A 12,086-nucleotide genomic window follows, 5' to 3' on the forward strand; every position below is an offset into this window, starting at 1 on the left:
TACTATTATAAACATAGGTATTTATATATATTATTCTATATATATATTTTATATATAAATATTTATGTTGTTAATCGTATGAGTGCACTGCTGACTGATAAGTTGAGTATAAAGATTATAAGACACATTCTCTAGCTCTACCTAATCGCAGTTGCTTGAGAGCGTTTTAGTCGAGCTGTCGTCTACGGCTGTCGTCTACATATGTGTGTGTAATACTCGAAGATTGTCAACAACGAATGAAATGCAATGTCACGAAGTGTGTTTCACAACTCAATAAGCGAATTCACGTAAATACGTCAAGCCGAAGTTTTAAATAATACCCTGGACTTAAAGGACTAACCTGTTAGACCACATTCAGCCGGAAATCTTTGCCGCATTATATAATCGGCACTTTGCAAATCTAAATATACAAATAAATACATACTACATTACAGTGCTAAAATTGCAAATAAAACTAAATGAAAATACCTGTAACCGATTTGACAGGTGTTTAGCGTGAAGTGTTTCGATTATAATCTATATATGTAGAAATTTAGGGTATACGAGGTATACCATTTAATAGTGTCCGATTATACAGCTATTACGGCATTATATGGCCGACTGTTACAGCAGAAATCTCAGCTATAGGTTAACGTCATAGCAGAAATCTCAGGTATAGCCCAGGAAGCAGCTATCGTTATCACAAAGATACTGTTAGCATTTATGGTATCCTACATTTCTGTGACTTTATCAATGCTTAAGCTTCTTAGCTTATCGTCCAGACGAAATTTACCCAGGCGGATAACGCGTTAACAACAATAAAAAAGAAATGAAAATTATGGCTGAGATAAGCTGAACAATAAATTCAATAAAACAGGGTAAACGCGCGTTAGCCACAATCATTTTACTAAACCAGCTTTGAACAACGTGAATATAAATAGTAAACACTTCACTGTTGTTTAATTAAGTTAATTAAATAATGAGAAAAAAGCGCGATAAGTGCACAAAAATAATCTCTGTCTATTGACTAACGCGCAACAATTCAAATTGCTAACGGCTCGAAAAAGCTTTACACATGCTGAGCGAGCACAAGCAAAAGCGTTTATGCTTGCAGGAATAAACGAAAGAAACAACAGATTTTCCCATGGAGCAAACCAACAAAAACGCGCGGCACGTTGCTGAGAGCTCGCAGAGCACTAAACTTCGCTCAGCTGAAATGAGCGCCGCTGAGGTGAGTCCGCTTGCTCGGTGTTGAGCGGTTGTTGTTGGGTTTTCCGCGCGTTTTTGTTATTGTGTGCTGCTAAATTTAAGCGTGCTGTTGCTCAAATTCAGCGTGCAAGCAAGGTGCATAAGTCTTCTTGTAGACAAAAATACAAATCGAAAATTTCCGCGTGTACAGTTATGTGATTGCGTTCGCTGTGACCCACTGTACGTCGTAACATCGGCGACTGTTTGCTGTACCAAAAAGCTCATGCATACCAGCGCGTGTATGTGTATGTGTTTGTACGTATAATGTATGTTTTATATGAATAACTTCATGCTTGTGCGAGGGGCACCTTAAATATTGTGAAACAAAGAATACTAATTATTTATTATAAACTTCAAATTGAAAAAAATAAATAAATAAAATAAAAACAGAACAGATAAATATATTTTGTATATACATACATTTATATGCATATTTACGTGCATAAAATAGTCAAATAATCTCATAACATTATCCCAGATACATATGTATGTATATTATATTATGTATATTTAATGTCCCAACATATGCATATTGTGTTGCATGAAATATAATATAATTACACTTTACATGTTTACATAGATATGTATGTGCATATACCAAGCGAATAATTGTTTTATTTGCTTTTCCTATAAATTACCTTATTTGTTTAACAGCCCTTTGACAAATTTCACAATTTTAACGAAAGCTCTCGCAACCCATGTGCGGTTAACGCAGCTTTATTGGTTTCAATTTACGATAGCCTAACAAGCAAGCAAGCTTGAATTGCGAGCTAGCACGCTGGCTCTCTTGAGCAACGTGCTAAATCGAATGGCTCGCTCGCGGGCACACACACATATACACATGCGCATGTATACAAACAGTGGTGCTCTCTGCTAAGCTGCAGTGAGTGCGCTACACATAACATAACAGCACAACAAAACAGCAGCGAGCGCTCTTACTCAATCAAAAGCTCTCTCCCTCGTTCAATTGTAAATTTACTCAACTGTTGCCTATTTTTAGGGCTACTCAGAAAATGCTGCACGATCTAGCATTTCCAGCAGCTCGGGGGCAAGCAGCGTCGTTTTGCCGCAGCGATGCAGTCTCGGCCATCGGCTGATGAGCATCATCAGGAATATTTCGGTGGAGCCAACCATGTTCCTATATATGTTCGCCTTTATGATCACCTCCGTTGTGGAGCAAAACTTCTTTCTGCAAAAGGCTTGTCGTGTCAATAACAAGCTGAGCGACGATATCTGTACGAATATCCATAAGAAAGAGAACGAGGACTATAAGAACCAGGTACTGGACACCACAGCTTCGTTTCATCAGTGGGAGAACATCTCGGCGCATGTTTTTCCCATAATTTTAGCATTATTTCTAGGCTCCTTCTCGGATCGTCGCGGTCGCAAACTGCCCCTGCTGATGGGTCTGGTCGGAAAGTTCATCTATTCCACGATGATTGTGGTCAATGCCAAGATGTCCACCTGGCCGGTGGAGTACATAATCTATACGGCAACGTTGCCGTCAGCCATAACAGGCGCCGATGTAGCCATCTTTGCCTCCTGCTTTGCGTATATCTCCGACATAACAACGTTGCAGCAGCGCACCATCAGGGTGACCATACTGGACGCAGTCTATTTGACTGCAATGCCGACTGGCGTGGCCCTCGGCTCATACCTCTTCTACAACGCATTCAATGAGTCGTATGCGGACATGTTCGCAGTGAATGCATCGCTGCTGCTGCTCGCCATCATCTATACGCTGGTGGCCCTGAAGGTGAGTTCCAGCTGCTCGTTGCTCCATTGCTGCTCCCATTGCATCCTCTGCTTCTCTCCTGTCCTTCCTCATGCAGTGGCAAACGACGCCCAATCAGCGCTCGCTGCGCGAATTGGGCTGCTGTGGCTTTTGGTGCGACTACTTTGATCGACAGCATATCAAGGACTCCATAACGGTGCTCACCAAGCCGCGACGTGGCCACAGACGCATCTTCCTCTACATCCTGCTCATTAGCATGGCGCTCTACACCTTCCAGCGCGACGAGGGCAACTACTTTTATATGTACACATTTGGCAAGTTCAGCTGGCAGGTCAGCTCCTACAGCACCTTTAAGACCTTCAAGTCCGCTGCCTTTGTCATTGCCATGCTTTTGGGCGTGCCGCTGATGAACAAGTTTCTCGGCTGGCGGGATACGGTGAGTGCTGCCCGCCTCCTGCTGCCAACTGCCAGCTCAATTGAGTCGCCTTTCAGACCATCATCTTCATTGGCACCTGGGCGCATGCCATTGCCCGTTTGTTCTACTACTTTGCGCCTGGTCCGACGCTGTTGTATGTCGGCGCCGTTGTCTGCAGTCTGGGCCCTATAGTCGGACCAATGATACGCTCGATGGCGTCCAAAATAGTGCCACAGTCGGAGCGTGGCAAGGTCTTTGCTCTGCTCTCCGTTTGCGACAATGCTGTGCCCTTCATCAGCGGCGTTTGCTACTCCCAGATCTATCGGGCGACGCTCCAATCAAGTCACGGAGACGGCATCTTCCTTCTAACCTTGGCCACGCAACTGCTGGTCTTTCTGCTAGTGCTGTAAGTGAAACCCATCGACTGATTGACTTCTATTTACGCTTTGCTTTCGCAGCTGCATTCACCTTGTGCTGGGCGGAAGCTCACTGGCTGTGCCCGAGGTGGCGGAGAACGAGAGCGGACTGATCGGTAATAAGAATGAGCAGGCGCAACTGGGCAACAATGCCCAGAAGGAAACTCATTGAGTTCGACTACGATCTGTGTTTTAAGCTAATAAAAGACAAGAAATTTTCTATTTTTAAACGGGGCGACTTTTTATTCTGTTTGGTTTTGGATACTAGTCCATTGCAGCTAGGATCTTTGGGATAAACTCTCAATCTAACCTGGAATGGGACTACCGCACGTTGAGCTACTCACAGCTACTCAGAGATTAAGGCTAATCAAAGATTAGCAAATTGATATATTCCAACTTACCTGCGGGGTTTTCTTTGCGTTTATTTATTCTTGGAGAGCGTGCGTTGTTTCTCGGCATGCTCCACCACCTTCTCGTCCACAAAGAGTCCTTTGCGCCTGCGGACACTGTCCATGTAGAGCTTCGCTCGATTCGCTGAGTCGGCCTTCTCGCCAAAGTGCATCAGTTCCTCCTCGGTTGTGGGCAGCCAGAAGGGATCAATATCAATCACCTGCCAAGAAGTAGAAGAAGAAGCAGAAGGAGACACACAGAGATCTGTTTTGAGTAAGTTTTCCAGGAATTCATTTAGCCACAAAACGGAATCGAAGGCGGGCCACTTGAGCGAGGACAATAGGGTATATACGACGGCGTCGCTGGGTCTATGCGCCTGCGCCTGCTTTGCGTGATATTTTATGACTGTGTGCGTTTGAGCGTTTGTATATGTCTCTCTGTGTGTGTGTGTGTGTGTGTGCGTGCGTGTGTGCGTGCTGGCAATCAGGGAAAGCGTGCATTTTCACATCTTCATTGTTACGCTCGAGTGCCTCGAGTGTCCCGTCTGGAAAGACATTCAAATGGCTGTTGCGCATCCTTAATGACTTTTTCAATACCAAGTGGGATAGAAAGGACACAAAGGCGTCCATTGCGTGATAAGGCACGCCAGGATACGCAGAATTTTAGTGAATGGCGTGAAGTATTTGCCAGTGATTGATGATTGCCAACCAGCACCAGCAACAGCAACCAGCAACAGCAACCAGCAACAGCAACCAGCCTGGTTGTGTTTTGTTGTGCACAGCAGGCGGGTGTCGAGCCTTGTTGTTCTTGTTGTGCTGCTTCTGCGGAAAGGCTGGCCCCTAACGAAAAGCCAGCTCAATGCCAGGAACTTTGCTTTTGTGAATAGCTTGAGTGAAGAGTTGCAACAGGATTTGGTTTCAGTTCGTGCGCAAAGAAACTTTTGTTAACTATACCCTATATAGTTAATTGAATGAAAGGGGTATCTTGGCTATAGCCATTGGCATGAGCTAGCTATTAGCTTACTCTATGGAGTCTCAAGGCCATACATCTAATCCTGATCAGCTCTTACAGTCAGTTGAATCATATGAGAAATATCGCATAGACGCTCAAAATCGAGAAGAATCTCTGACTATAGATGCTCTTCACGAATGCCTTTCACTTTGTTGCTCTCTAATTAGATGCTGTGCCTACATAACAGAGAAGGTTCTGGATGTGAAGACTAGCAAGTCATTTTATAGTTGATAGCTAGCAGAGATTCTGAATGGGATTTTCCTTCATAATAGAAAGGCTAGCAGGTCATTTACTTACAAGAAGATTTCTCAGATGGTGTATCTCGTAATATTCTTAACCAACGAGCTTGGACTCATCCTATCCACTTATTCACTTCCCATATTTGAACTTTTTATAGAATATGTGCTAGCTGTGCATACTCGAATTGAAGCACTTTTACTTGTTCTCCTTTAGCAGCATCTGTTCGCACTACGCTAAACTGTGCTCCCAGAGCCCCAAATGTAGATGATTATCGGGCACAACGTTTCGCTTGTTTAACAACAACGAACAAGGCCAAGGCAGGGGCTACGAGAGCAGCTCAGAGTAAGACGAGAGAGAGAGAGAGAGAGAGAGAGATGGAGGATGCGGCTGCAGCAGTAGCAAACGTAATCTGCAAAGACGACACGCGGTCCACGCCAAGACACGGGCAATCCCCAGCTACAGCTTAAGCTCAGTTTGTTTGTATATGTGTGTGTGTGTGAGTGTGTGTGTTTGCTTGCTATCCTTTTGCACATGCTCACAAGAGTCTTGGAGAAGAACAAGCAGCTAGAAGGGAACGCTGCTTTCCCCAACGCACAACGGTTCGTCAAGTCGAACAACACAAAACAATTCAAGCCCGTTGGCAGCTGAAGTGCTCCAAAAGTGCGCAACGCTTGCGTCTGAGCCGGTCCAGACAAATGAGCAGCAATCGGCGGCATACACTGCGAGAAACTAAGCAAATGAGAAGTTGGCTCGGCTACTTTGAGAGAACCTGAATAGCTAGCAATACTCAATTTTATAATAAGAAATTAAAATTCTAGGAAAATTTTATTATAAATATATAATGGGTAACCTAAGTTCCTTTACAGTAGTGTATATAGACATAGTCCTTTGCTCAGATTCCAGCTTGACTACGTGAAATTGCAGTCCCATAGGACATACTCAAAGTTAGCAAGGAAGGGGAGTTCTTTAAGTAATACAACTCCGAGTATAGGAGAATATTTGAAAAGTCAAGAGATTCGCAAGTTTCGCGGTCTTAAGTTGAATAAGAATGAAGTTTAAAGAGGGAAAACAAGGAAATTCAGATCGGAAACATTATAGAACAATATTAAGTTACTTGCTGAAAAGTTTTAAGCCTTAAATCGGTTGTATAAATCCCCCAATTCGATTCAGAAGAAGAACTTGATATACTCAACACCTTTCCTTTGCCCTACAGGCTTAAGTCCTCTTAGCAAGTGACTCAATCTTTTATATTTCATCGATTGTATTGTTAAGCTACTAAAGCTGAATGGCATGGATTCAACACTTGATAAAAATAAGGCAAAATAATAGAGAAGAAAAGGAGAAGAAAATAAAAAAGTCCTAAAGCGAAAAGAAGAAGACGAAAATAATACTACAAAAGTCCTACAGGTAGCTAGCCCAGGAGCATCATATTTTTCTCCACATATGCACGCTTCATAGAAGACATGTCATTCCATATTTTTGAGTTGCTTATACTAAGAACAGTTCGTATTATGATAAAAGAAAATCATGTATATATAAATGTACATATATCATTTGTGACTTGATACTTCGCTTGAAAGACGAAACACGCGAGAGACGCGTGAGTCGGATACTCTCGACTGATTGTTTGAATAAGCGTACGTACGTGCATGTGTGTGTGTGTGTGTGAGTGTGTTTACCTGTCCGCATGCAGGTAATTTACGCGGCAGCTACCGAAATACGCGCAGCTCTAAACAGAATCGGGAATGAGACAGCGGCAGAGGAAGGGGCAACAGAGTAAAAAAAAATATATATATATAAATATATATATATAAATATATATATATAGATATATATATGAGCAAAGCGCGGCCCGCAGTTGAGATTATTATCGCGCGCCAGAAACAGAGCCACAGCCAGAGCCAGAGCCAGAAGCAGAGGCAAAAGCAGAGACAGAGGCAGAGGCAGAGTGCTAGCTGTGACCACGAGCAACAGCAGCAGCAGCAGCAGCAACAGCAATACAAATGGAACGTCCGTTGCGCATGCGCTGCAAAGTCGAGCTCGAGCCTCGAGCCTCGACGAGCGTCATTTTGACAGCGCGCACAATGCAAACCACGTTCCACTTAAGCGCAACAACAACAACAGCAACAGCAACAGCTACAACAACTGCCTAAAGGATTGCCACAGCCACTTGGATAAGCACTTGCCGGCTTGGACCTCAACTTCAAAATATACACACAAACAAAACCACACACACACACACACACACACGCACATGCAAATACAGGTGTGTATGTGTGTGTGCCATATGCAGCGCAGACTTTAGGGCACTGCCACGGCCTCAACCTCAACCTCAACCTCAAGACTCGCAGTCGTCGTCATCGTCGTCTTAGCACTGGGCAACATATTCCATATTCCTCGCCTGCTCAGCGCTCCATTGAAGACTTTCCCTTTGGAGCTGGGGCGATAGTCTCGCTAGCTGGAAGCTGGGGGTCTCTCTGCTGTCTCTTGCAGGTACAAAACGAGTTATCAGATTATTTGTTATTTGTCTGGGCTCCTCTGCTCTGCTCTGCCCTGCTCTGCCCTCTTCTGGCTCTGTTCTTTTGGGTTCGCTGCTCTGCCTCAGCTCTGTTCTGCTCTGTTTTATTTTTCACTTCAAGTAGTTTTCAAGTTATGCAAAGCACAGCAACAACAACAACAAACACAACAACAACAACAACAATAATAATAATAATAATAACAATCATATGCGACGCGTTAATGATAAACACTCTAAACAAGAACAACAACAACAACAACAACAATAACAACAGCAAGCTGAACAAATGAAAGGCACAAGCGGACCTCTCCCCTACCCCTACCCTCCCCATCCTCCTTCCACCCGGTCTGTGCCTGCCGCTGCTCATTTGAAACTCCAATAAGAATCCAAGTAAGACCAGTAGCCAAAGCCGAGCTGAAAGGGAATTTTAGGAGGGGATTTTATTTATTTACTTTTTTTTCTTTCTTGTAATTTGGAATGAGGCAAAGAAGGCCTTGAGCGGAGCAAAGAGAATCGTGTACTGATTGCGTAATAATGGGAGAAATTTGAGGGAAAAGAATGCATTCAAAATGTATATGGAATTGAGTAAAATAAGGAAGATTATAGTGAAGATCTGGTTCCCAAAAATAATTTTAATTACTTTACCGGATATATCATACTGACTTGTAACTATATAGTTGTATATAATACAGTTAGTGGCTTTCTCAGAGAAGATCGAAGATATTTTTAGCATATACTATCACATATATCTATTATACAAATATTAAAGCTATATGCCCTACCGCAGTTATATTTCAATACTTTAAATATTTAGCCGAACACATTTTATTGCTTAGTGGAATGCTAAGTATACTCTACTGTTGTCATGCTCTGTACAGGGTATTGCAATATCAAATTATAACAGAAATGAGCAAGACAGTAGCAACTGCTGCAGCTGCAATAGCAGCAAGGAGAGACTTGCTAAGCTTTAAACTATATATATATATGAAAATGTATATATGTATGTATATGTGTGTGCCTGCTTGAGACTTTAATTCGTTAGATGAGGAATCGACTTATATGAAAACTGAAAATTAGTTATTGTTGGGGCTCGAGCAGAAAGGTCGATAAGCGGGGTGAGTTTACAGAGCATGAGGATAAGACAAAGATGGATGCATAGAGAGAGAAAGAAGGAGGGACTAAAAGACAGAGAGAGAGAGAGAGATAGAGAGAAACAAAGAGATAGTAAAAGAGAGAGAGAGAGAAAGAAAGAGACAGTAAAAGGAAGAGAGAGAGAAAGAAAGAGATAGTAAATGAGAGAGATAGAGGCAGGAATATAGAGAAAGGAAGAGAGAGTACAAGATAGAGGGAGAGAGACAGGAATAGATAGAAAGAGGGACAGGAATAAAGTGAGAAAGAGAGGGGCAGTAACAAAGAGACAGAAGGAAATAGAGAAAAAAGCATAAGAGAGATAAGAAGAAAAATGTAAGAAATAAGAATAGTAGAGACACTCAGTGCAAGAAAGAGAGAGAATCAGTGAAAGATCTAGAGGTGGAGCCGCATAGCTGCCAGTGCAACAGCTCAAATGTGGTTGTCGCTGTGGTCGTTGCCGTTGCCGTTGTTAACGAATTCTTTGTAGGCCGCATCATTGTGGCAACAGCATTCAAATGCGTCCGCTGCTTCCAGCTCCACCCACCTCAGGCCAGTTGCCTGCTTTATTGTGGGCACGTGACAACTGCGCCCACTGAACACGCCCACGCCCACGCCCACGCCCGCGCACTCGCGGTCAGTCTTGGACATAACTCAGTGTGTGTGTGTGTGTGTGTGTATGGAGGTGGGCGTAACTGCTTTTAATTGTGTTAAAACGTCAGCAAGTTTTTTTTTCTTGCGATATGAAATGAACCAACTCAATCGCCAGGTGACACACATCACGGCGATTGTCGATGTCGATGTTGTTGTTGTTGTCGCATTCTAATTGATGGCAGCCAACGACAACAGCAGCAACAACAACAACAACAACAACAGCAGCAAGCACGTTGTGTTTTAGCTTTCCCATTGTCTTAATAATAATGCACTTATTTGTGCTGCTGGCCAAACTAGTTTCCGTTTAGATTTCTACACGACGAGACGCCACGGAAAGTTACAAATGTGCTGCGTCCCTCCCTTTTCGGACGGATGCTGGAAATGCGTATGAAATTATACGAAAGCAGCAAAAACACAACAACAACCAGCAACAGCAACAGCAACAACAACAAAAGCAACGTAGACAACGTTGCCGGCAAAACTTCAGCTGAGAAATAGAAAATCACCGGAAGTCATTATACAAAAACTTGTTGTTATCGATTGGTTGGGCGATACACAATACACACACACACGAGCACATATACGCACAAAGAAAAAAGTTAAAAAATATAAAAATAAGATATATATACAAAAAATATATGATATATCTCATTTTAAAAAATTAAAAAAAAATAAAAAAATAAAAATTCATTAAATTTATAATTTACTAGATTTTTAATTGGTTGCAACTGATTTGAAGAAAATAAATAAACAATAAATTTTAATTAAAAACAAAATAATTAAGTCAAAAAAATGGAATAGAATTTATATTATATTTTAGTAATTGATATATTGAATTTATATATTTATTTAAATATCTCCAAAAAAGGCTTGATTGGTAGCAAAGAAATGTTGAATTGCTAGACCTCAACATCCAATCTAATCAAATCAAGGTAAAAGTTATAAACAATTTGCGAATGGATGCACAGCTCTATTCAGTATGAGCTATAATTTGATGGAGGAGAGTGGAATTCTATAAACTAAATGCTCTAGTCCCAATAAAAAGATTTATTCTACATATATATCAGTTGAAGCTAAACACCTGCTGAAAACGTAATTGACGCCTTTGTGTGGTGCACGTGCGCTGCTGCGCCTCTATATATATTAATCATTTTTTTGAGCGAGCCCATCCGCCGTTTGGGCCCATCCGCCATCCGCCATACGCCATACGCCATCCGCTCGACCAAGTGGGCATTGAGATCAACTTTGGGCACTGCACAAGGTCAGGGGAAAGGCCGAGCACTTGGCATTGCTTTGGCAACTGCCAGCAATAAAATACTGCACACAGCTGCAACAGCAGCTCAAATGGACCATATAACTTTCAGAGCAACTGTTGCTGCTGCTACCACTGGTGCTGCTGCTGTGGTTTAGCTTATAAGACTTCAGCAGAAGGCAGCAGCAGCAGCGAGAGCAGCAGCAGCAGCAACAGCGTAGGTAAACTGAGATTTTAGCTGACCAACGACAGACCGCAAAAGCAAAAAGCACGCACATATGCCATATGTTTCAAGAGGGGGAACTTTTGTGACTTGCGCCCAAAAAAGAGATCAAGCAACTGCAGCAACAGCAACAGCAACAGCTGCTCTGATTGCACACTTACCTCCCAGTGGCTGAACATTAGCTGTGGACAGGCCAAGCCAGATGTCTGTTTGCGTATCTCCTGCGCAAAGTTGAACGATTCGATCACCGGCAGCAGGCAGGTCACCGAGAAGTTGCCGCTGCCCTGGGTCAGGTCGCCCGATAGGATTTTGCCATGACGCCTGCCAATCACAGCGTACATTTTACCTGCAAGAGACCCAAAATAAAAAAACAATTAAATATCAATAAATGCGAAACTTTATTCTATTTTATGATGGCTATAATTGAAGGCAAATATTCTGCTTCTAAATATAAGCAAATATATTTAATATTCTTCACATTTGCAACACCTTAATGGTAAAATAATTTATTTACTAGACACGACATTATATGAATTACAGTTTGAGCTGCTGGAAATCAATGGACAACTAACAAAAGGCAAGTATGAATGCTCTAGACACAACCAACCGACTAAGAGGCAGCCTGAGCCCTGGGAATAGCTATTGTTCTACAGGCACTTTCTCCTTGAATATGTTTTCAGGATATAATCCATAGAGATTCATTTTCCTAATGAATTTTTCAAGGCATAATATTTGCGAAACTCTGTGGCATTAAAGCAAACTTTGACTGATAGCTAAAATACAGCTTAAAGCTAATAAATGTCACTAAAAGTTATAGTCTAGGACATGGCCTGCCTTTAGGTCAAGCTAATATTTCATATAGGACTTTACGACTTTA

General features: G+C 42.3%; 2 protein-coding genes across 6 annotated transcripts in view; one reads left to right on the plus strand and one right to left on the minus strand.

Annotated features, from left to right (window-relative positions):
- Positions 1-12,086, minus strand: part of LOC108612731 (elongation factor-like GTPase 1) — an 89,837-nt gene that overhangs the window by 783 nt on the left and 76,968 nt on the right. Inside the window, exons 5-7 of one of the 3 annotated variants that reach the window (XR_016269842.1) lie at positions 11,371-11,555; positions 4,195-4,403; positions 1,866-4,103 (exon numbers count right to left, since the gene is read on the minus strand). Coding sequence is in view for 1 of the 3 variants with exons in the window: in XM_018005705.2 (XP_017861194.2) it covers positions 4,215-4,403; positions 11,371-11,555 (374 nt within the window). In the remaining 2 variants the exon portion in view is untranslated. Of the gene's footprint in view, positions 1-1,865; positions 4,115-4,194; positions 4,404-11,370; positions 11,556-12,086 lie in introns of all 3 variants that reach the window. The other 2 variants (XR_016269841.1, XM_018005705.2) reach the window with 2 other exon arrangements.
- LOC108612740 (lysosomal proton-coupled steroid conjugate and bile acid symporter SLC46A3) lies at positions 131-4,023 on the plus strand. Of its 3 annotated transcripts, none has more exons than XM_089467604.1 (6): positions 131-256; positions 1,047-1,210; positions 2,228-2,983; positions 3,060-3,398; positions 3,455-3,783; positions 3,836-4,023. In XM_089467604.1, exons 2-6 carry the CDS (start codon positions 1,124-1,126, stop codon positions 3,963-3,965), a joined length of 1,641 nt encoding a protein of 546 aa, XP_089323730.1. In that variant the 5' UTR covers positions 131-256; positions 1,047-1,123; the 3' UTR covers positions 3,966-4,023. The 3 variants fall into 3 exon arrangements, with proteins under 3 accessions (XP_089323730.1, XP_089323731.1, XP_017861209.1); XM_089467605.1 differs by adding an exon at positions 1,379-1,462 and having other exon boundaries at positions 136-1,210; XM_018005720.2 differs by having other exon boundaries at positions 137-287.

The sequence above is a fragment of the Drosophila arizonae genome, chromosome 4, assembly GCF_054131065.1.
Source record: "Drosophila arizonae isolate 15081-1271.41 chromosome 4, UAZ_ARI_1.0, whole genome shotgun sequence".
Classification (NCBI taxonomy): domain Eukaryota; kingdom Metazoa; phylum Arthropoda; class Insecta; order Diptera; family Drosophilidae; genus Drosophila; species Drosophila arizonae.